Source organism: Oculina patagonica, chromosome 2 (genome assembly GCF_052425735.1).
Source record: "Oculina patagonica isolate OP01 chromosome 2, crgOcupat, whole genome shotgun sequence".
NCBI classification, from domain to species: domain Eukaryota; kingdom Metazoa; phylum Cnidaria; class Anthozoa; order Scleractinia; family Oculinidae; genus Oculina; species Oculina patagonica.
In genome coordinates, this window is record NC_135759.1 from 42,835,970 (window position 1) to 42,861,496 (window position 25,527).

Genomic DNA, 25,527 nt, shown 5'->3' on the forward strand with positions numbered 1-25,527 from the left:
CGAATTCTTTGTTCCAAACAGCCAATCAAAAAAATTCGAATTAATTCAAGAATCCTATGTCCCCAGAGCCCTCCGTTTCCTCGTGCCAAGCCGGCTAAGAGAAACGAAAGGGCTATGGGGACGAGAATGGTGTAAGTGAGAAAACAATAATACCCCCGGAAGGCGTTCCCTTTTTTCGGCAAAATTTCCATTGTGATGAGCGTTCCATTTGTTAGCTTACTGGAACAACCGAGTTTTTCACACAAATGGTAAACGCCCCGGGGGACATTTCATATCGGTTGAAGCTAAAGCGTTAACATGGCGGACATAGCGAATAGTATCCATTCTTCAACCCACACAGATCCTACAATGCAAGTGGCCACCGAACAGACTAAAAACGTTTTTTTATACACTTCTTTTAGCTTGCTTTTGAGTCAGAGTGTCACAACACAGGTCTTCAGCCCACGCGTGTAATTCAGTTTGTTGGTAAAGTGCCATGCATCTTTATCAAATACATTTATTGACATTCCACGGATTTACATGCACATTACATTTGCGATATCTCGCAACCTAAATACTGGCTGCTCGATTCACATTTATTCTAAAGCAAAAAATAGAAAATAGAAAATTATCAATCAAATTACTTAAAAAAATCCAACTAAATTGACATATATATTTGATTGTTTTGCGTTACTATTATAATTTATTGGCTCATAACCGCCATTCATTTAATGTTTAAAGTCCTCCTGACCCGACTCGTATCATTAGCTGACACTAACTATTTTATTATAAAAATGAGCCCAATTTGATTATTTAAAATTCTATTTTCATAGTGCAGAATGGAGCAGAAGCTCTGCGATGATTCTGTTTGACAAATAGCAAGGGCAGGAACTACTTCGTTATATTTGCGTTGCCATGGATACCCCTTAATTTCACTGCCTTTTGGTACGGGTATATGGGGCTTGTCATATCTAACTACTATTTCCTTTAAAGTAGAAACTAGGCTGTGCTCTAATCACGCACTCCGTTTTTATTTATATTGTGTTGGAAAATTCACGCTTGTCGTTAAATACACCGCGATGGATCAAAATAGTAGCGTTAATCATGGCACCAAAAACGCTCAGTATACTTTCGAAATTTTGCAGAGCTGCTATAATTAATTTTTAACTCATTGTTAAAAGCATTTAATACATTTTTCTTCATACAAAGCATTTAATACATTTTTTTTATAAAATCGAAATTACTCGATGCAATTTTGTTTTAAAACGTCCTTAATAAGATCAAAAACATCTGGCGAACTATTTTAACAGTATCACAAAGGCATGTTATCTATTAATTAAAAAAAATATAATCACACCTGTAAAATATATGAAGTCAATCCTTCTAAACGATTTCTAAACAAGCTTTAGTAAAACTTTATTTTGCTGCCACCTCGTCGCCAAATTTAGTGGCTTGGAACTGTGTCACATATTTCAGCCAAATTTAGGCATGGGAAATGGCCACCAAATTCAGTGAAAACAAAAAAAGCCGCTTAAAGTGACAGTGAAGGGACATTTAATAACATAGCATTTACAAAGAAAGTAGGATGGGCAAAAGGGAAGAAGATTGAAATGAATTTTGATATGGGTTTGTGTAAAATTTTTTGGGTGAGAATTTTTTTTTTATTTTTTTTTTTTTTTTAAATTATAACCGGAGGAAATTTGGTTATGAAATTATTTTTTTTTAAAAATTTTTTAAAATTTTATTTGGGGAAAAAAAAAAAAAACTTAACTCAGTGACACAGTTCCTTTGACTGAAATATTCTTTCCTGCAACATGCTACCTATGGGTACAACTCTCGTATCACCAAATTATAATGACCCCCCCCCCCCCCCCCCAACAGTGTTAGGGTTATGGAAATTCTATTATATTATTAGTTTAAGACAGAATCCGCCAGGACTTCGAGTATTAATTGGACAAAATTATGTACCAAAATTATTTACATCTTATTGGGAACTTCTGTTACTGTTTAAAATATCTTATCAAAAGAAATCATTTCTAACAACACCAAAGTTCCACTGAATTCCTCGGAATCAATTAAAAGACAATTTTACAAAATAGTGAGATTATACCTAAAGTTAAAATGGTTCTTGTGACCTTTGAAATTCATTTCCTCATGCTCTTATAAGAACTATGTGTTGGTGTTATCACGGATAACATATTTCGCTTTTAAAAAGGGCAGAAAATAACGCAATAGGATTGAAATTATTCTGTTACTCGATTTTTGTCCAACTAAACTTGATATTACTTGATTTCCTGATGGATTCCGTCTTAACACCTGTTGTGTCACTTAGTGACTAATTCTACGAAATCTTTTGGAAACATGCCTTGCTTCCCGTTAATTTCACCACACCACCACGTGCCATCCTCTTCGTAAAGACGCTTGATGAGATCGCCCGCTTTAAACGATATCTCCTGGTCACCCTGTGCTTCGTAATCAAACTGCGCGCGACAAAAGAGTTCTTGTGTCTTCCTCGCACTAGTATCTTTTGGCATGGAAACTATCCATGCTTCTGGCTTGTTTATCTGGTCCACAGAAGAACTCCTCACAGTAGTATCTTTAGGCCTGTTTGCCTGGTCCACAGTAGAATACATTGATTCATCAAGTGGATCTGCGGGGAAAACATCTGATAAATCGGAATGGTACAACTAGTAATCAGGATACTTATTTCTATTAGTAAAAATACTGCTATCTGATTGGCTAAAAACAGTTCGATATGAACCATTGAAAAGTTCAGCTTTTTGCGTTTCATCCTATGCCCTTGGGGTTACACGCAACGAACGTTTTATACTTTTTCCCATTTTATAATGCTATTTAACACTGCCGCATCTTACCTGAGGCAGGAATATCAGGCAGTTGCATGGGAGGACGGCGGTTACTTGCTGATTTTGGCGTACCAGCTGACTGTTGCATGGCGGGGTCTTTAGAATGCTGAAACGTGCCTGGTATCGGACCACTGATATTCATATTGCTGCCGGGTGAGATGACTTTCTGTGATGTCTGCGTCATGTAATAATTCTCATATTCTATTCGAGCTGTTTAAAAAAATGACAACCAATTTTTAACAAATACTCTTCGAAATAGACGTAAGAGTTTCGCTATTAAGCGACACTGCGGTGAATGTATATTTTTTACTATACAGGAACTAGAGAATATCTTAAAAAAAAATAATTTTTTTTCACAATACTTCGCGCGCGCCACCGATAACAGTGCGGAGAAAAAATCAAGCCTTTATAGTGGATTTCCATTGACGCGAAATTTTCATACATTGGTCATACATTGTCTCTAAATTTTTTTACGTAAGTAAAAATTACGCGTCAGTGGAAATCCACCATTAGTAGAGGTTTAAGATAAAAATTAAAATTAATAAAAAGATATTTTTTTTTTTTTTTTTATGAATTTTTAAATAAAAAAAAAAAAAAAAAAAAATGAGGTTTAAGATTTTGCTGTTTGAATGTCTACAACACTTACCCTGAACATGATATAACAGGAAATGTTTGGTTGTACGCGTATATCGACTTGGACAGTTAACTACATGTATAACTTAAAACGTCAATTAAGTGCCCCAAAATATCGAGCTTCAAAATCAGCAGGGGGCGGAGGTTCAGCAATAAGGTGACCCAACACCATTCTTTTCTCGCAAATGCTCAGCTCAGTGCGATCTTTAAAGAGAAACGATATGTACAAGCCAGGTGGAAGTACACGGGGGGGGGGGGGGTATTCATTTCAATTGTTATGTTTTGTTTGATCAATTCCTTTTTAAACGTTAAAGTTACTGAAAATAAACTCTGCATCTGACCTGGTCTTTCTGATCCAGTTTGCTTTACACTAACGAACAGATGAATGTCTGCATCCACTGCACAAAGCTCAAGACTTTTCCGCATTTCTTCACAAATCTACGTGTGAACAAAAAGTGACATTTGTTAAGAAAATGCATATACGTACACTATAATGGATAGATGTTTTTGTTTTCAGTGTGAACCTTTCAAAAGTATTCTTTATATTGAATTATTTTTCAGTGCGATTTGAATGAAGCTATAATAGAAACTAAGTTTGTAACGTATACACTGTACATGTAAGTAGGTTTTGAAATGAGATATTCAAAATATGAGAATCAATATTAGTGAACAGGGTGGCCTAGTGCGTGCTGGTTTTATTAACAAATTACTGGACAAGTACAATGCCGCTCTCCACCTTCATGTTGGATTATACACTAATTGTAGTCTCTTGTGGAGACGGCCTGGTTTATCTGACAAAATGTTTGGCATTTAACCTGTGATAGACTAGCATGATCTGCATCTCAAACGACAGAGCGAGCGATCGATTGATTGATGGACTGATCGATTCATGCGATCGATTAATTGGTTGTTTGGTTGGTTGGTCAGGGTTTTCAGTGTGTGCAGGGTTTGCAGTGTGGTGTTTTCCTCACCTCATCAACTTTAACACAGTTCATGGAACTTGTGTTAGTGTAGGCCCACATTGCATTCCGCAAAAATGCAATTCTCTCTTCTTCGAGATTTTGGAAACACTGTTAACAAAAAAAACAATCTACTGAGTGTGGAATTTTTGAAATCAGTAATTTTTGTATTTGATTAACATGTACAGTAGAACTCAGGTAACTGGAACTCGGATAACTCGAACAACCCCGCTAACTTGAACAAACTCCCATTTCCCTTGGATTTGACCACACTTTTCAGTCATCTTTACTCGGTTAACTCGAACTCGGATAACTCGAAAACCCCGCTAACTCGAACTAAATTTCGTTTCCCTTGAACAAAATTTGGGTCAAATTTACCCCGATAACTCGAATTCCGGGCCTTGCAACTCGCAACGGTGGCCCATGAATTAGAGCAACAAACAGATCACGTATTTGTCAGCCATTTTCCACTCTTATCATAAGAATGTATGGTCGTGTTAAAGTTTCTGGCAAGGTAAGTTCAATTTGCACTGTGCTGTATACTGAGGTGCTGAAAAATCAGTAAACTATCAATTATTAACTTGGCAAATTAAATATTCAATCGACCCCGAGTAACTCGAACTGTTTTTCGTTTCCCTTTCATTATCATTCATACATGACTTGAACGGTATGAGTATTTCCGTAGTATACTTAATACATTCAGAGTAACATTAATTATTAACATACAGTACATGCATTTCTATTATAACACTACGAATGCTGTCATAGTTTTATTAAAATAACAGTGTAATAAATAACAAAGATGGTAAATTTTAATAGTTTTATTAAAATTACAGTATAAAGGGACAAAGAAAAATTTCTGAGTCCCCGAGGGGAATCGAACACATGGCCTCCCAGATACCGGTTGGGTGCTCTAGCCAACTGAGCTACGAGAGACTCATTGTGAGCTGGGCTATTTACTACTGTAGGTTGATATGTGACACGCGCCCTGCATACTGCTAGGATCAGCAATGTCGAAATCATTCAGCTTGTAGTTCATCTTCATTTTTTCGACTTTTTTTGCTTGTTTACAAGCAAAAAGTAGGAGAATAGCGTTTATTATTCATATTGAACACTTCATCTTCATTATTTATTACCGAGCTTAAAATTTACCATCATTATTATTTACTAAGGTAAGTGTAATATACTTTCAACCGATTTGCCTTACAATACTATCAAACCTGAGACCGAACTTACATTACAACACTGTTCCATTTCCTTTTCCCAAAGCACCCGAGCATCATCAAGGCTGCGTACTGAATTTTGGTAGGCTGAGTCTACATAAAATTTCAAAATTCAGTCCATCAAGTAACATTATTGTAATATTATACATTTCTAGGTTTCTTTATTGTCAACAAGCTCTCCAGTTGAATATAATTTGTCTCTCTCCCTCCTGTCCCCTGGCCCTTCCCCACATAATCTACATGTATTTTCCCTGAGCATAAAATAATTGCTTGCCGGCCAGGTTGAGTGAAATTGAAACTGCAATAAAGTACAGTCTCATTGTCTGTGGAACCTCTCACACATTGGATCCGAAAAGAGTCCAGTAAGGAGAGTTGTCTGCCAATGGCAGTGCTTGTATAAATGAAGTCTCTGCTTACATGTCAGGCAATGCTCGTTAGCAGATGTTCAACTGCATGCAAATGTTTTGTACTTGGCTTGATTGGCTCACATTTTTCATAATAATGTGTGCAAAATTAACAAACAGGAGAACAGCTACATGTACATGTACATACATGTGTTAAATTAATGAAGGTTTACCTGCTTGCTCAACAGCAGTTTTTGCTCTGCCAAGTTTGGTTCTCAACTGTGAAGAGAAAGGAAAAGTAAGAGGGATCATTAAAACAAGTATCATAAGTGATAAGGTGTCGTACAGTGTACAGTACATGTACATATTGTTCAAGAAAGTGAAAAGAGATTTATAGATTTTTAAAGAAGTACATCTACTACCCAAGGCAGTACATGCAAGCCTTGGTCTATCACATCAAAATTTAAAGACTTGTCGTGATTCTCACAAAAATAATGTTAAACTAACCTTTTCTTCATCCTTGCTAGCAAGTGATACAGATCGTTTTAATGCCTCCTCTGCAATGTCTACATCATGACATCTTTGCTCATAGTTCTTTTTATTCTGGGTCATTAAGCAAACACAAACATACTTTATGTCATAAGTTATTCTGTTGTTGTTTTTTTGACAAGTACAGTCAAGGTTTGTGAAAGTTTTATATAATAATTATAAGCTGTAGCCATCATCATATTTATCATTTCATTCATTTTTCTGCATTTCTGCAGAGACCAATGAAACATGGCAGGCTAATAATTCTACAGATGACACACTTACAGTTATAATAAAATTATGTTACTATGGCAACTCACTCTTTTTCAGTGCCCATCAATTTGTTTTTAGTATTTTAGAATTTGTTAGTTCAAAAAAATGAAACCCGGGCAAGACATCTGCCTAATACGTTCATATGCTTGCCAAATCACGCATGTAAAGCATCATTAGCAAATAATTATCATAAAAGAATGCCAGAATTGGCCAGAAATGTGTTTAGCATTGGGGGATCTGGAACCTAGAATGTCACCATGGTAACCAAATTTTTAGGTTCTTATTGTTAAACACAGCTAGCAGAGTGTTACTGCATCAGAGACTGATGGATCTGAGACTTCTGGTACAAATCGGCTGAGACATCACTTTTTTCATATTTCATCAGAATTTGGTTAAGTCTATTACATCATTACTTTTCCAATTTGCATATTTTTAAAACTTGATTATCTCTGGAAAGAAAAGAGAAATTGGAAAACAGTAAACGACATTTTTCTCCTCATATAGAGTAGTTGCTAATATTTTGAAACAGTTATGAAAGGAAAGATGCGAGTTTCATCATAGTAGCACTTAAATGAAAGTGATGATAAATTTTATACAAGTCATTGGAACACTAATAATACTAATACTAACTATGAATTATAATAATCCAGCTATGTTTAGTAGACCCTCTACATATAAATGTTTGCAGCCCAAAACCGTAACAATTTTACCAATTTTTAAGCAAAAAAGCAGTTATTTTCCCTTTAAAGAAGCAATGTGAGTGTGATCCTGTTCTATCAATGCCCATGGGAACCAGTTAGATTTGCATAATAATTTATATTTATTTATCTGCTTGTCTGTAACACAAACTCAGAGACTCAAAGGACAGTACAGAATGCAATATGGTCAATCAATCGACAGCATGATAATAATTTTCCAGGGTAATTTCGCTTGAGAATAACATCTACATCTACATCTACATATAATTAGGTCGGTAAAAATCTTAAGATATCACACCAACCGTTAAAAACTAAAATGAATGTTAAAAATGTTAAAAACTAAATAAAACTAATAAGTCAAATGAGTTCACCTTTCAGAACAGTATTGAAGCAGCAAACGTGATATTTGTGCTTTTCGTGCAAAGGTACATGATACCTTTGTTTTTCTCTTAGACTGCTATGATGCGTTTAAATCTAATTAAATTAACGCCACGGATTCTACAAGCATCATATCGCATTGTCCCCTTCAGCATTTAGAAAAAGACCTAAAAAATTACAAATTTTCAGAACAGTGCACGAGCAGAGCACAAACTATTAATTACAAAGCATAAAATGTCGAAATTGCGACTTTTCCCCCGAAATTGTCGCTAAAAATTGCGGCTTTTTCCCCGAAATTGTCGCTAAAGCATTTCGTGCACCAGGTCATGCTCTCGCCACGGTCTGGTGAACACGTCACAGGCTCACTCAAGCATGAAGCCGAGAAGCACGTAGTGTGAAGATTTCTTTCAAGAAATGTCGGAACAGTCACGAAAGCATGTTCAAACACTAAAGCGGCAGAGGTCCCTGTAATTTTAATTTTCGATAGCTTGAATTTCAGTTTGATATTGAAACAGCAAGCGAGATACTTTTATTTTTGTCAAAAACATGTAACATGCTTTTGTTTTTGTCAAAAACGGATGTAACATGATGATATGGTAACGTGATTTATTTTCTGCAAACAAGGAGACATTGATTATAACACAGATATTATCAATTAATTATGAGATGCTAGATCACCTTTTCTAAGAAAACAGCGTTGCCATATCAAGAATTATTTCACATGAACTGCTATGACGCCTTAGTGTCTAATTCAATTAATTTGTGGCTTTAACTTGGGGCCACGGAGTCTACACGAATCCTTCTGCAGAAGAAAAACGCAATGTTCGTGATGTAGACTGATCTGCGCATGCGTTTAGCACAAAGTATTTTTTCCAGAAAGAATTGTACCACAAGGAAAGCATAGTGCTTTCTGAAACAAATATATACCTTGAGTTCTTCAATTGTAAGTATCGTAATGTACTCCCCGATTTACCAAGGGCACACGGTCAGGTGCTCTCTATCCCCTCCCCACTTTACAGAAATAATTAATTAATTGTTATTAATTAATTAATTAATTAATTAATTGGTGATTAAAAGTTTACACCGCGTTAGCGGTTTAGTGGTTTAGGGGTTTAGCAAACGCCAACCCACCAAACCATCACAATAGTGCATTCTGCACTAAAAAAGAAATCCTTACTCTATTAAAAATATTGTGCATGTAGCTTAACACTAAATTGTGTTCAGTCATAACCGCAGTAATAGAGTTATAATAAAATTTAAATTATCTGATAAAAGCAATGGATTCTGGTTTTTTGTGCCAATTACTTTTTTTTTTACAAAATCTGGACAGTGTCCTGAAAACAAACCTGCACAGTCATGTAGACGACTTTGTAAATCTCTGATTATGTATGTAGTGTTATAAGAAACTTACTTTAAAAGTTGTATCAAAGCAGGTTCTTTTATTTCTTTGAGCTCTCTTGACTGCTTCCTCAACCTTTTGAAAAACAAAGGAATCAAATTTCTTTAGGAGTGAGTTACATGTACATGTATGGTAATCATTTAGTATCACACAAGTGCATGTGAGTGCAATTCGTGATTGTAAATTTGTACCTCTATTTAAAACCAGTTGCACCAGCAAGCTGCAGCTTATTATGAAGAATTTATTAACGGAAATAACATCAAAGTGTAGAAATACAACTGTAGTGCCAAACTGATCTGCCTTATGTTTGTATCTGATGACCCAACTATGAAATTCCAATGGCAATAAAATATTTCAACAATTATATACAACTGCATTCATTACTCTTGACTGTTCTGATACACTGTAGCCTACATTGCAGAGGAACTAAACCCTGGTATAGTCCATCTGAGAACCAGCAACCAAACATTGTTCTGCCCCTGTGTGTACTCTACTTATTCCATTAAGCACCCAGGGTGCTAATTAAAATTTTGGACCTTGAGAGGTGGGCACTAATCAAATTTTTCACTATTTTCAGCTTTACCTCAGACCACCGTTCTTATATTAGGCCTTATAAAGTGCCCCCAGTTAACTAAGGCCACATCTCACCAGCAAGTAGTTTAAACATGGAATTAGTGATTGATTGGTTGATCGATTGACTGCTGGACATAAAAAAACTATGATTGTTGACATCTTACCGGTTTCCTTTTATTACGCTGCATTTCTCTAAAATTCCTGACACATTGCTCTAATTCTTCAATGAGTTGTTGTGCCAAAGAAATGTGCACTTTGCCCATATTTTCTGTTTCTGTAAAAAAAAAGATAATTAAAAACGAGTGGAGTATACTGCAAGGTATGTTTCTGTCACTTATTTTCCAAAGCACTTTAAACTGAAAAATATAGGGTATATTGTTCAGGGATGTCACTACATGTAAGGGCTGGCTGCAGGTTATTTTAACTGTCTGGCTGAAAGAAGACTTAAATCTGGCTGAAATTTCACAAGAACAAAGACTTAGGTAAACTTTAAGAGTTGCTAAGAGCCAGCTGGACTTTTTAATTAGTGTTTGCTTGGCTTACATGTACCTCTCTGATTGTTGTGCAACTATACTTAATAGTACTGTAGTCATAATTATTTTTTTTAAATGGTCCAAAGATGAAAAACATACATACATTTGAATACTTTACAATGTCACTCAGAATTATATCAATGACAAACCAATGTATGATTCTTTATAAATTGGACAAAAAACAACTGACAAAAACAGACAACATAGGTAAGCTATGGCGTTTTTATTTGATGGTTAATTAAATGTATGCCAAGCTCATTGTTTTGAAACATGAACAAAAGGTATTACCCATTGAAAACATATATTATTGTTTTAACTTACATTTTGTATTAATTATCATAATTAAATTTTATCAATTTATCATCATCATTATCAAATTTATTGTTATTATCTTATCATTAATTCATCTATTTAATATTTATTTATTTTATTTACTTTGCTTTCAATGCGTGAATTACAGCTGTAGTACCTGTTTTAATCACTTCCCAAGATTCTCTGAGGGTCCTGAACATTAAACAAAATATAAATTATTTAATAATAAGTACTAAAATATTGTTAGAACATGCATTTAAGGTGATTCCCTAGTATTGCATTGTGCACCCTTATTGCCCAGAATTTTACGCATTATTAGCGCGCGCACATAAAAAAAATCGCAGCTAATTTTTTCTATGTCGCTTGGCTCCCATGAGAGATAAACATTGCTAAATCGTAAACGAATATGGTGACCTATCGTTTTTTCTCTTAGTTTGAGAGTATCGATCAAATCCTTTCTGTAGAATAAATACAGATCAATTTCTATGGCAGAATAATACATAATCAACAAAACGTGTACTTTGCCAGTACTCGCAAAGGAATTATAAAGAAATTATGTGGTACTATACAAGGTCTTCCTGCTCCTAAACGAATATGGTGACCCGCCTTTGTTATTTCAAAATTTAACTTCCCCGAAGGTAAACAACAAACCGGCAAAGTTTGGTTGAAAATCTATGAGCAGTTTTATTTCCCAGGAATCACCTAAAAATATTACAACATCAATTTACAGTAACTTTGAAATTGCTTCTTTGACAAGACACTTGACTTAAACACTCACCATAAATCTCTCAGGACAATCTGACAAAAATTAATGTTAGTATAATATTAAGCCATACATGTATACCGTATTTACTCGATTAAGCGCCGCCCCCGAATAAGCGCCGCCCTCAAATAAGCGCCGCATAAAGGACAAAAAAGTTAATAAGCGCCGCCCCCAAATAAGCGCCGCAGTCCCGATGCGGCGCTTATTCCAGAAATTCTGTTTAATGAAAGAGAGCACAACAAAGCAGTTCGCTAAAACAAACTTGGACATTTCTTTCCATCAAAAGCGTTGTTTGCAGTTCAAAGTAATTGTTTTACCGCTCGCCCATTAGTTTTCTATCCAACATTCTTACAATACGTTGTTCTGTAAATGTTGTGAAGGCCGCAAACTTTTCTAGGACAGCTAGCGCCACTTCTCTCTTGAGCAAGAGAGACGAATACTGACAATCAAAAGACGCTATTTTCAATAACTGTAAAATATTAAATTATTTGTGGGTCCAAATTTTAAATAAGCGCCGTCCTTGAATAAGCGCTGCACTTGAGGCGCAAAAAATTTAATAAGCGCCACGGCGCTTATAATTTCGAGTAAATACGGTAGTTGAGTGAAATGATTTGGCCTCAGGGCATGCAAGCATTCCTTTTTTATAAAGATAAAGGCATGACATGTAAGTATCTGCAAACTAAAACCAAATCCTTACCCAATCTCTTCTCTGCCTTTAGCACTTTCTGCAAGTTTCATGAGGGCCTTGCCATACTTTTCCTCAGCATCTGCCCTAAATGTGGTATAAAATTAGTATAATAACATGAAGTCATGTAATTTAGTACAGTAAAAACCTGCGTATAAGAACCTAACATTTAAGAACCTGTTAGGCTAAAATTTCATTTTTAACCACCCTTCACATATTAAAAACCATTTTAGGCTAAAATTCTAAAACAGGTTCTTATTTTCAAAAAAGTGAAAATAATCTTCTTAAAAATATAGAATTAAAAAATCTTCTCAAAAATATTTAACATAGTCTGTTTTTAAAGAGGAACTTTGACATTTTATCATGTTATGTTGTTTTGTTTACAAGATTTATTGGGAATTATAGTGAAGGTTACAGTATAGGTTTGATTTTAACAGAATCAGATTAAAATAATATAGTATTTTGCGTACCAAAGCCTGCAAGAATACTATTATTGGACATTAAAGACCAGATCATTTAAAAATTCTACTTTATTTCTGGAACAAAAGTTAAGAACCTAATTAAGAACCTACATGTAGATAGCCTAATTTTACGCTAAATACCATTTATATAAGAACCTGTTTAGGATAACTTGAAAAAACCTAGGTTCTTATATGCGGGTTTTTACTGTACATCAATAATAAGAAGAATTTAAATTTAATTTTGGTTTAAAAGGATTCCACACTTGTAAACTGTACACTACATGACACCATCTTTCTCAATCAGGATTTGCAATTCATGACATTTAGGGCCTGATTACATGAGCCGTGCTGGCCTTGAGTTTGCCAAGATGACTTTCAGCCCTGTTTTAGCACAAATGATCTTGATCTCCTTTTTCCGGCAATTTGGTGGTTAAAATGCACTTATGCAGCTGGCCCGGTGAATGCGATTACATGGACAATTTTCAGCCCGGTTAGCTGGGATCCCGGTATTGCAATAATAGGATCTTGGCTAACCGGCGTGGCCCAGTTGTCATGTAATCAAGAAGTTGATTTTTGTTGGGTTTAACAGACGTGCAAGGTCTCAGCAAACCGAGCCAGTGGTGAATATCTGTTCAAAAAACCCATAATCGCCTATACGATTTTCGTATTGAAGTGTGATGAAAAACTAACTAGAGATTTCTTTAGCTCAAACATTTGTAGCATGGGGAAAGTAATGCCTGTTGTTTTCGGAGAGAGAAGAATGTCGTTTTGGGTATGAAAAAAGGCCAGCTACGATTTTTGAGAAGGCAACAGCAGCTAGTAAATTCGTGTAACAATTTTTCAGGCCCTAAAATTTTCTGAAGTTTGAAAATTCAGCTAGCATATCCGAAAAGATACACTTTTCTTAGCGTTTAAAAATAAGGCTTTAAATTGCACAAAAAGGACACTTTTAATGTAAAAATAATGTTTCAACACCTACAGTGGTGTATAGTAAAATTTTCTTGTTGGGTGCCCCTGAGTGATGTACAAATTAATTACATTGTAACTGTACCAACTTAGTTGTATTATTTGATAAAAAAAAATACTAGAAGTCTCGAAATTAATGTGAGCTTAAATGTTAAAAAAAAAAGAAGAAAGGCTCCATTGTGCGTTTGGGAGTGGTTGATTGAAGGAACTCTTCCAGACTCACTTTTTAATTATAAATTATGTTTGCATAATATTAATAGTTCTACAAAGCATCCATTCACTATTTATTTTCTTTTATAGGCATGAAGTTACACTTATCTTTCTGATACATGTACATCTGATGGATTCTACAAGAACCTGGCACCAAAACATCCCAAAACATCCTGGCCCAGCACAAGTCCCTTGCCCTCCCCCCAGGCTAGAAGGTTGTCACGTCACGGGCCCAGTTGTTAGCTGACAGGCCAGCAGGGTGCCTTCTATACAGGGAACCTTGGACCGGTGTCATTCAAAATATTCACAAACTACACAAGGCATTCAAAATTCACACAAACCTGCCCCAAGGGATCAGAGGCTAGCTAGGCCCAGCAGTCAAAAGTGACCCCCTCCCCTCCCCTTAGCTTTTGATAGCTACTCTTCAGCTGGACACCAGCATATTGCCCAGAGCCTGGGCAAGGTGCCCAAACCATTCTTGATGGGTAGCCCCCTGATGTTAAGGTTGCTGGATAGGCTGGAACTCAGGTGAAAAGCGAAAACCTCACGGTCAGGTTTCTGTGAATTCGCTGAGACATGATATATACAACATGCGGTGATGAATCATACTGTACCTTTGTCTTATAAAATCCTCAAAATCCTGACACATTTGTTTCCCATCCTTCATGCGTTTAGCCAGGACATCAAATCCAGCTGAGCTGTTGAAATCTGTCCCCTACAAGATTTATTCAGAGATCAATGTGTCAGATAGACATACTGTACATTGTAAAACTAAATACATGTCACATGTATGTAGTTAAATTACACTGTATGTGATGATGTGCTTGTAGTTTCACTAGCTGGCCTGGGGGGGGGGGGGGGGATAAAGCCTCTGCCTGTGCCAAACAAAGTGATAAAAGTGGTGTTGAATGATATATCAAAATTTTGTAAAACTGATATTCTTTTCTGCCAGCCTAAGACATTCTTTAGCCTTGAAAAAGACATTGAGAACCCGCGAAGACATCCCAGAACATTTGAGAAGCCAGACCTCTGAAATTTGGCTAAATTCTGTGAGACTCGCATTTTTTTGAAGGAACATTCACCAACCCTGATGCACAATTCACTATAATTTGCGGTTTTCAGTGATATGCGAACTCTGAAATTCAAACTCCAACTACCGTATTTTCTCAATTAAACGCCTCCGGCGTTTTTTTTCAAACTTGGCTTGGTGGACCCGGCGTTAATTTGAAGCTGGCGTTTAATAGGGGTCCAGCGTTTATTAATGTATTACAATTAAATTCTGTCAATTTTTCAGATTGATTTATTGTTACCGAACTCCGAGACCAAGGAGCAGTTTGTCAAGGTGGCACGATTTTTCTCTTCGTTTTGCCCCAAAAAACTGTCCCTGGGTATCTTGAGGTGATTAATACCGAAAGGCACATTATTATGGATTGAACATTTTTATGTTGCAATCAAGATTTGTGACAAAACAGATCATGAACAGTATTTAAAAGGAGAACGCAAGTTAATTGGTTATGGGTACAAATTTTTAAGTTCATTAAAGGCAATGTCGCCAACTTCCTCCTCATTTTAAAACAACTTTCTCCAACTTATATATGTTGTGGTTTAATTTTTTCTTTGGTTTAAATTTTTTTAAACCAGTTTGATTTTTATCTCCCTTTGTTTCAGATTATGATAATGAACATAAGACAATGAAAAATAAAAATCAAACTGGTTTGAAAAATTTTAAACCAAATGTAAAATTGAACCACAACATATACAAATGCTGAAGGGATCCTCGAGTTTTAACGACTGTGAGCACTAGCACAAGAAATGAAATGTGTCAGTCATGAAGACAGGAATGCGTAGCTAGGTTTTACAGTGTATTTTGTTGTACAGCATCCAATTCTTATCTATTGTATGTTACGCCAGACTTTTCCTTTGAACGTTTATTTAAATTTCCAAAGCAGCATATCGTACTAGTATGTCAACAGTGTCATTCAATAGAATATATTTACTTGTTAGCTTGACCTCAAATAAACGCCGGGACCTAGAACAAAAACACGCCCCCGGCGTTTATTTTAAAGTTAGCAATTTTCACCCAGTGTTTATACGAGCCCGGCGTTTAATCAGGGTCCGGCGTTTAATCGAGAAAATACGGTAACCATTGCGTTTTTTGCTGCTGTCAATCATAATTCTAGCGACAGCCAAAAAACTATGAAAACAGAAACAAACAAAATGGATTGAAATCCACCAATCACAACTGATGGACGTGACCTTTTGACCCGAATGAAGTGAACTTCTTTTACCAAAGAGGTCTGCTAAGATGATTGACAGCAGCAAAAAGCGTAAACCGTTGGTTGGGGATTGAATTTCAGATTTCGCATAAATTATCACTGAAAACCGCAATAATATAACTGAAGCCCTCTTCGTATGAACCATGTATTACTTAATGGTTTATCGAGTCATTATTTACATTCATGTATTTTTAAATCACTGACTTTACTTTTTTAAGGACAACCATTTTGTACCGACTAGACGTTTGAAGTTTCGATCAACTTCCAAGGTAAAAATTTCGAGGGCAGATGGATTTTTAAGGTTGATAATTTCGGCTAAATTGCAGAATACCCCGCAACTAAAGCTGTTCCGCGTAGCCACCGAAAATGGCTACGCGGACCGTCCGATCAAACGCTACTGGGAACGAAAGTAGTAAGAATAATTTTCTCACTCGTCAACGTGTTTTAAATCGCTTACTTAAAATTTTTGTCGGGTGCATTTTCGCGGTGAGGTCCACTTTAGTTTGCTTGCGGTTAGTTTCACTCCGGTTTGCTTGCGGTTAGTTCCACTCTGGTTTGCTTGCGGTTAGTTCCACTCTGGTTTGCTTGCGGTTAGCTCTTATTTGTTTGTAAGGGAAGCACACTAAAACTAACTAAAGCCGTTTGTTCGAAGGTCGAAAGCTATTGCCGTTCAACAACATTCATTTTATACGAAACAGGACGAGGTAAGATTTTGACAATTATCGATTCACTGTGTTATTAACTTTGTAGTTTCTCGTTGTTCGTCGCAATTTTGAAACACAAATAGTTTTATTTGCTTGATGGCATAGACAAACGTTTGTGAGTGATTTTCGAGTGGTATGAATAAATTTCGACTGCGTAGACGCGTAGACGCGTAGCCACTTTACTAGTAAACTTTGAGAGTTATGAATAAATTTTGACTGCGTAGACGCGTAGACGCGTAGCCACTTCCTAGCAAACTTCGAGAGCTATGAATAAATTTCGACTGCGTAGACGCGTAGACGCGTAGCCACTTTCCTAGTAAACTTCGAGAGCTACGAATAAATTTCGACTGCGTAGACGCGTAGACGCGTAGCCACTTTCCTAGTAAACTTCGAGAGCTATGAATAAATTTCCTCGGCGTTTACGCGTAGCCGAGTAGCTGGCTGCACAGTGTAGCTAGAAATGCGGGGTATTCTGCAATTGCTCCATAATTTCAGTCATGAACGGATGACAGACATTTATAGCCTATAAACAATTATTACAGTTACTACGGTCGGACAAACCTTTGAGATATTCAATAAGAATCTAGCAAGCAAACAAACAAGTGCTTAGTATATTGTCGATAAAAACAAAGCTTAGTGCTGCATTAATACTGGATCAACTACGTTCGATTCGATCCTATGTGAGGTATAGATGAGTAAATAATATGTTGCTAACTTCATCCTAAAAAGCAACGCAAGTTTGAAACGTTTCGCTCAATAAATGAAGCTCCTAAAGCTGGATTTGTACGTACAGATCATACCAACTGATCACCAGTGCTAGATAAAACTGAAAGCCGCTTTAAGCCGGCCGAGCAATATTCTCCAAGTATTGTGTATAAGAATAACATGTATGCAAGTAAGCTGAAAATCATACAACTTACCCAAAAGCAGTCTGTAAACTTAGTCATCTCACAAAAGAAGTAAAGTGTGTTTATCGTAGAATTAAGTCAAGAGTAGTGGAATGAACATTCGCGAACAGAGCAAATCGAAACGACTGCCTGAGGAAACAGCACTCAAGAATGTCCCGGATACGGAAACGTGACTAAATGAATGAGACTGGCAACTTCCGGCCCTGACTCTTGTTTGAGAAAAGGAAAACTGAACAAAAGCAGGCTTAATATCAAAATGCCCAATGATACATCATGCAAATGTAACTGTCTCTCACTGCGGGTTGAGTCTGAGAGTAGTATATCAAAGGAGGGGAGAGAAAAAATTAATGGTAAAATGGTCACGTAACGGACAGAACGACTTGCGTGACGTGGCGTAAAATCCCGTTTCTTCTGTTCCTTTCTATTCGTTCACTGTATCACAGACTGGTTTTGACGGTAGGGGGGGAGAGTAGAGGGTGGAAAGACTAAATAGTTGCCGTGCGTTTTTTTTTTTCTTGTATTTTCCCAGAAAGGGGTCAGTCACAAGAAGGTCAAAGAATTTCCTTGGGGCGGAGTCAAACTCCCTGGATTTTAATGCTAAATTTATTCACTTTGCTTAAGTTTACAGCATGTATAGATAAACTTGGACATTTAAATAAACTGGGACATTTATTTTATTAGTCCTGACGCATCGCCAAAATGAACGATCATGTTCTGTGTTAAAACACCTGTCAGTGTATCTCTACCTGACACGTTTCAGCGCAGGCAGATCGGATTTCATTTTTCAGCACAGCCGGACTAATCGCTAGACGGATGATTCATCAGTCAGCAACAGTCCATGTGAACATCAAGATGCAAGCCGCTATAGTGGTGATTCTTTTGTCTCTCTGTGCGAGTTTGGCGCTACCAGGTAAAGATAAAATCCTCACAGACTGCTAACGAAGAAGTTCCTATTCCATTGCGCAAATGGCGCGCTCTTTTGGCGGACTCTAGGACAAGGAAACATGATTTCTTTTTAACAAGCATTTGCACGTAGTAACTTTATTTTATCGTTTTATTTTAGTGCCAGTAGATAAAAGCGACCAAAGGAGAGATGGGAGAGAGGTGAGCGAACTTGAATCCGTTTAATATTTACAGTTGTATTTAACTAACGAAAGGGCAGGCTCAAATCACGCTTCGATCGAATCACATCTAAGCTCTGACAGGGAAATCTAGCGTGACTTTCTAGTAATTTATAACGTTTTATTTTATTTTAATCATTTACCAAGCTTTAAAGTAAAGTCATGCTCAGTAAATTATGCTTTTCTCTATTTAAAGATGTAATATTCAGTGACCATAATGACTTCCTGAGAAATCAGTTAAACGCAGTAGGACGATCTTCAGTGTCTTTAGATAGACATGTATCCATCTCACTAGCTAGCTATTTTTACACTGGTGAAATTGATTTTTAAAGTGGGAATCAAAGCTATTTGAATGAATATCATTTTTATTATACTTTAGAGGAAAGTTTAAGGTGAGGAATTGTCTTGTTCAAACTATATTGAAGAGATTTCGATAAAACGTATTTATTTTAATCTGCGATGTGTGCAGGCTTGTTTTTAAGAGCTTAAGCAAATATTTTTACTTGAGGCTATACGCATTCGGCACGAACGTGACTAACAAATATGTAGCAAGAAATTTCTACGTCTTTTTACCAAATGCCTTTCTTCATACAGCAGTAAGTGTTTAGAGATACTATTTTGGTATAATTGATTCGGTTTCAGTGTCTAGTGTTTAAATGTTCCTGTTATGCTGAAACGGGGCCATTTCCTTGTTGAATGTTCTGCTAATACGAGGTCAATCATGTGACGTCATTCACGAGATACAATGACAACGATTCAGACGGGGTGGTGGAGTTTTTAAAAAGAAAGTTGAACCTTTAGCAAAGAGGGTACTTTCTGAAGTAAATGCCAGCGCAAAAAAACCTTCACATCAGCTGGAAGTGCCTGTGTTTTAATGTTACGAAGTTATAGACAAAGAAACGTCCTCAGAGACGGTTGAAAGGGTGGGGAGGGGTGGTCTATAACCATTTTTCGTAGAAGATCTATTAGGGACGTGCATTAATTTTGATATTGACCTGAAGATAAGCCATGAATAGGGGTGATGTTTATAGGGCTACGTGGCAGATGCTACGTGCAAGTTGCGAACAAGGTATTCAAGCCACGATTTAAAAGGCAGGGATGATTATTAGAAGGCAAGGGAAGTGGACTTATCCATTCATCAGAGACTAGAAAAAGTAATAAATTGCTCTTTTGAATTGCAGATATCTGCCGAAGAGCTTGAACTTCAGGTAAATAATTATTTACGTTGGGTAAATCATGAAATATTTGTTTTGTTAATCAGCCTATGGAAAAAAATGACATAAAGGTCACAAACAACTGAAATTCAATCTGTGACATTCAATTTGGTTTCAATTTCCTTAATTACAGTTGGAGGACATTGAAAATCGTATCAGTGCAGTTCGGACAAAGGTGAAAGAAGAAACCGAGGAAAACAAGGAAAACCTCGCTACAACTAAAGGTTGGTTAATCCCACTAATGCACAGATACATTCAGTATACCATAGTATTCAGAAACTTAGACACCCTAACTTCTATGAAATCCCTTTATGAAATAACTTAATTTAAGACTCCATTAAGTAACTCTCTTAACTCACTAAAACGTAAAGGTTAAAGGCGCTGTTTAGACGTCTTTCTTTAGTTTTTCTTGGACTGAGGCCTTGATTAAGAGAAAAAAAGGCCAATCAGTGCTCTTTCATTGAAATAAAAAGGCTTAGTAAGATTTGGGATAAACAGTGATTTCACAACACAAGTTTTACATTTCAAGTATTTTGTGTACAAGCGCTGTTTGGGATGCTGTACCGCTGTTATTCTCACACCCCATCCTTTTCCCTCCCCTCTCAGCATATTAATTTGTCAGGTTGTCCTGACAATTCACAGAACACAACACATTCTACTTCCTGGTCGTTTGTACATCTTGCTCGACATTGAAAAAAGCAAACAAACAAACAAACAAGCAAAATGAGCAAGGATTTTCTCTGAATCCAATGCTGAATACCTTCGATTACCTAGCTCACATTAGACGTTTAAAGCTTCGTTTTAAATTAAGTCTTTTTTCAAAAAATCAGCGTAGACTTAATTTAGAGAATCGGCCCACCAGTGAAAAGAAGGAGACTACGGAAGACATTGTACTAGAGACAGGCCTTAAGAAGTCATTAGAAAACAATTAATACTATCATTCGATGCATTTTTTCCCTGAACTTCCTTTTCATTGGCTAATAGCCCACCACGTGATCATGATCTGCAAATAACTGCCTTCAAATAATGGTCTTTTCATGCGCATTAGCGTAAGACGAGGATTTTGCTCCAAATAAGATTTTTCTCATGCGTAGTTGTGTCCACTTTCGCGAAAAAAGGCAGCTTGGTTTCTAGAAATGAAGAAGAATGGGTCAATTTGTCTATTACGGCCCGAAAACCAAAACAGCGGAAATACAAAAGAGACAGAGACATTCCCTTATTTTCCGGCAATATTTGAAAGGAAGAGAATTAATGGATGAAGACAAGCTCATAATTATTATATTTATTCGAAGGCGAAGCTACGCTTTCATCTGCATCAATTAAGTAAAAAAGCGTGCGATGGCGCAGTGGTGAGAGCGCTCGCCTCCCACCAATGTGGCCCGGGTTCGATTCCGGTCCGGTACATGTGTGGGTTGAGTTTGTTGTTGGTCCCAGTCCTTGCTCCGAGGGTTTTTCTCCGGGTTCTCCGGTTTTCCTCCCTCCACAAAAACCATCTGGAATCAGTGGGATCAAGAAGAGCCACCTAGTGAAAGATCCCACTGTAAATTCCCATTTATTTTATTATTTATTTTATTTTGTTTTATTTATTTCCAAGAAGTTCCCGAAGGTACTTGTGCAATACAAATTCATTCATCAGACGATAAAACAATTATTTAACTCGGTTTTTACAAAATATCGTGTAATAAAATATCTGCTCGCCACTGACAAATCACGATATTTTGCTCAACCTCGTCCAATAATTGTTAATTCTTTTCTACCTAGGAACCCCTCCTACGTCCCCAACTGAAAAGGTTCCCGAAAGAACGACACAAGCAGAAGAACACACGACTGTTGGCCATGCCAAGACAACTAATAATGTCCAGGTCATTGTGAAAAAGGAAACGTCAGCTTCACCAACACCAACTCCAACCACAACACCAAAGGAAGAGGCAACAAGCACGAAAATCAGTGAGACGCCAACTTCCGCTGAGAAAACACCCGTTGTTGTTAAAGTTGAAGTTGAAGAGGCTGCTGGTACAGAAGACAAAGAAAAGGCTGAGGGAGGTTTTGTCGTGAAGAAGGTGACAGAAGAAGTGGAAGAGAAAGAAGAACCTGCCGAGGAGCCCGATAAGATCAAAGTCACGAAGGTGGCAAATGATGAAGCAGACTGGAATGAAGAAGCGGATCTTGAAAGTGGAAAGAAGGGAAAAAGCGAGAGGCCAACGGAAAGAGTCAACACCGAAAAAGCTGTTGTTACAATGCCAGTCAAGACCGCAGAGACTGAATTCAAAGTTGAGAAGATTACGCCAGCTGTTGTTAAAACGCCAGTTAAGACTGCAGAGACTGAATTCAAAGTTGAGAAGATTACGCCAAGTCCTAAGTCTCCAACCAAGTCAGAGCAGAGCATAGTGAAAGTGGAGCATGTGCCACCAAAGCTGACGGTCGACACCAAAATCCGTCGAGTACAGCGGATAGAAGAAGATGAAGATTTGCAAGAGGGTGCAGTATCAAAATCTTCAGAGGGAAACAGAGAAATTAAGGTAACGGTGGAAAAAGAACCAGCCGAGCCGTCTTCTGAAAAAGAGCCTTCCCCTGCCAAAAGTAGCCAGAGTAAGATTATCGTTGAGGTAGAAAAAATTTCTCCCTCAACAGATGAAACGGATGCGGAGATTGAAGAAGTAAAAGGGACAGAGAGAGCAACTGCTAAACCAACAGCAACAGGAGAAGTTCCAACAAGCAAACGCCTGGTTGACGAGGTCTCCATCAGCGTAGAGAAAATAACACCGTCCAAGCGTCCAACAAGTGCAAAATCCCAGAGTTCTGTGGTAAAAGTTGTCAAAGTGACTTCAGAAGACGAAGATTTAGAGACCAGTGAGGATATAGTAAACAGCAAACGATCGTATGATGTCCCTGAGAAAACTCGTGACGATGAAGAGGAGGCTGCACTGGAGTTGGAGCTGGAAGGGGGTCAAGATAAAGACAAAATCGATGAAAAGGAACTTGCGAAGGAATTCGATAAAGCACTTAAAGCAGAAAGGAATGGCAAAGAAGAATTGAAGACTGCTGAACCTGTAAAAACAAGTACACCAATCGATGGTCCAAAAACAGCCAAACTGCAGCAAGTTACAACAGAAGAAGTGAAACAAACAACTGAAACTAAAGGAGATGAAACAGACAAAGAACTTGATAGCATCGCAGGTGAACTGGAAAAACAGAATGACGAGGCTGCACTCGAGAAAAATGAGGCTAAACCAGTTATGTCCGATGAAGAACTGGAGCTGGCCCAGTTAGCTGAAGATAGGATGAATGATGATGACAAAACAGAAACGAAACCAACAGAAAAACCACCAACAGCAACACCAAAGGACGTGGTCATTAAAGTGGAAAAGGTCCCTAAGGTAACAGTGCAAGTGACGAAGGAGAACGACAAAAGATTGCTGAGTGAGAAAGAAACAGCCAAAGAAGAAAAGAAGCTGAAAGACGAGTTGACTTCTGAATTGGAACAAGAAAAGGAAGGGGTAAGTAAGTGTTGTCGTAACCTGCACGAAAAAATTATATCTCTATTATTTAATGGCTTAGGCAATATATCCAGTTGGCGACAATCCCCACTAAGGAGAAACTAACTGGACAAAGAAGGCCTACTAACCTCACTAAAGAGAACAAAAATTTCCATCAGGTTAAGTTTCACCAAGTTCCTTACTAAAGGGTGTTTCTGACACGTGCATTGTTTGAAGAGGTTTTTTTTTTTTAAATAATCATGGCCCGCGGTTTCATTGTCAATAGACTGAAAGCAATTCCACTTTGCGACCTTATTTCAAATATTTGTATAGGTTTTAATAGTATAAGCGCGAGTACAGTTAAGGACTAACACTATGCGTGAAAAAAATCCCTCGAAATTTCAAGATCTAGAGCCTTAAGATGAGTGAAATTTGAAACAATTTAAAAATATCACGAGTAGTACATCATTGCTCGAGCTTTTGAAAAGAACCCCTAAAACAGACCAAACTGGGCGTGGATCGAGCTTTTGCAAACGCTAAAAGATACCAAATACTTTGATTATTTGTTCGTGTTCAACCCTAATGGAGACTTTGACGGCTAAACATTTTGGCGTTTTGTCCGGAACACCATAATTTAAACCAAAAATCCGAGGTTTACCCCCCTAAGCGAGACGACGAGCATCTCCGTCCCTTTTACAGTGGAACCTCGATTTAACGAAGGGCCAAGGGACTGGCAAAATGTGTTCGCTATCTCGAGGTTTCATTATATCGAGGTTCTTTTCCATATATTTTGCTATTACTGGGACGAAAGAAATCTTTCGTTATATCGAGGACTACGTTATATAGAGGGTCGTTAAATCGAGGTTTCACTGTATATGGCAGTCCACCCGGAAGCGGGGGGTGGGGGGGGGGGGGGGGGCTGTCACGTGAACGCGCTAGGGCCGGGAAAGAAAGAGGCTGCTAGCAGTCTATTATTTATAAATTACAGTATTCAAGGCTTTCGTGTCTTTACTCACAAAGTTCTTTTTCTTTTCCAAAAGTCTCGTCCCGTTATAACAAAGGTTGAAAAGCTCGGAGACAGCCCTGACGCTAAACCAGCCGCTGACAAAGCACAGGACGCTCCCGAAGTAAGACTTGACAACAAAGAAACTGTAAGTAAAGAAGAAGAGCAGGAAGCAGAGCTGGAAGGCGACACTGATACGAAAACGAAAAGGGCGGCAGCATCTCCTGACAACCCTGAAGAACAACTAGAACATTTGTTAGCCATGTGAATGTTTTAACAGTGGTAGCTTTTTTACTGTAGCATATCAAGAATCGATTTTTTTATTTAGATACACTACTTATAGTTTAATTAGTGCGAAACAGATTTCTCTCTTACCCTCTCTCGGTGACTATTTCCAGTTGGTCTCAACTTAGTCCAGTTTATTTTACTTCTATAACATCGCACCTGTTCTTCTCCGTGTTATTTTTCAAATTGCTTAAGGCAAATTCAACTCAAAGATATCGACGACGTGGATATAACGAAAGACTATTATGTCAATGTCGTTTCGTTTTGTAGTAACATATAACGTCAGCGTAGAGTGTTTTTTTTTTCTTTTTTCAGTTCTTGCTTTTTAAAGACATCAGTGTAAACTAGACTTAATATATTCTAGATAAACCGTTTTAAAAAAGTTTCATTAAATAATTATAGCTAGTGTAATAGCTATAACTTTCTTTCACACGACGAAAAATGTTGGGCTCAGACAAGAACGGCAAATGTTGAAGCGTTTTTCCAGTTCCAACATAAGTAATGTGCAGGGAGGTTTCAGTATTTCTTCTTATGTATTTCATGATATTTCATATTTTCACTTTTATATTGCTTTATTATTAGTATTAGTCTTAGGGTTAGTCTACTGATATTTTTTTACTACATGTACCTTTGATAATAATTGTATTATTATACAACAGAAGTTGCGTGGCAGACTTGTTACAATACGTAAGTTGGAAAAAATAAAAGTATTAAACTAATTATCTTGTATCACTAAGGCTGACACGATGAACCATTGAA

At 37.2% G+C, this 25,527-nt stretch overlaps 2 protein-coding genes across 2 annotated transcripts; one reads left to right on the plus strand and one right to left on the minus strand.

Moving 5' to 3' along the window:
* Positions 1-1,747: 1,747 nt before the first annotated feature.
* LOC144641513 (proline-serine-threonine phosphatase-interacting protein 2-like) lies at positions 1,748-17,802 on the minus strand. The gene is made up of 13 exons (XM_078500526.1): positions 17,682-17,802; positions 14,396-14,496; positions 12,157-12,231; positions 10,854-10,888; positions 10,016-10,125; positions 9,291-9,353; positions 6,510-6,605; positions 6,236-6,281; positions 5,672-5,751; positions 4,448-4,546; positions 3,818-3,914; positions 2,853-3,053; positions 1,748-2,629 (listed from the first exon to the last, which is right to left on the minus strand). Exons 1-13 carry the CDS (start codon positions 17,706-17,708, stop codon positions 2,304-2,306), a joined length of 1,356 nt encoding a protein of 451 aa, XP_078356652.1. The 5' UTR covers positions 17,709-17,802; the 3' UTR covers positions 1,748-2,303.
* A 632-nt stretch (positions 17,803-18,434) lies between these two features.
* Positions 18,435-25,487, plus strand: LOC144641351 (uncharacterized). The gene is made up of 6 exons (XM_078500370.1): positions 18,435-18,579; positions 18,733-18,773; positions 19,972-19,998; positions 20,138-20,228; positions 21,766-23,501; positions 24,521-25,487. The coding sequence occupies exons 1-6, from the start codon at positions 18,483-18,485 to the stop codon at positions 24,749-24,751; spliced, it is 2,223 nt and encodes a 740-aa protein (XP_078356496.1). The 5' UTR covers positions 18,435-18,482; the 3' UTR covers positions 24,752-25,487.
* Positions 25,488-25,527: the final 40 nt, after the last annotated feature.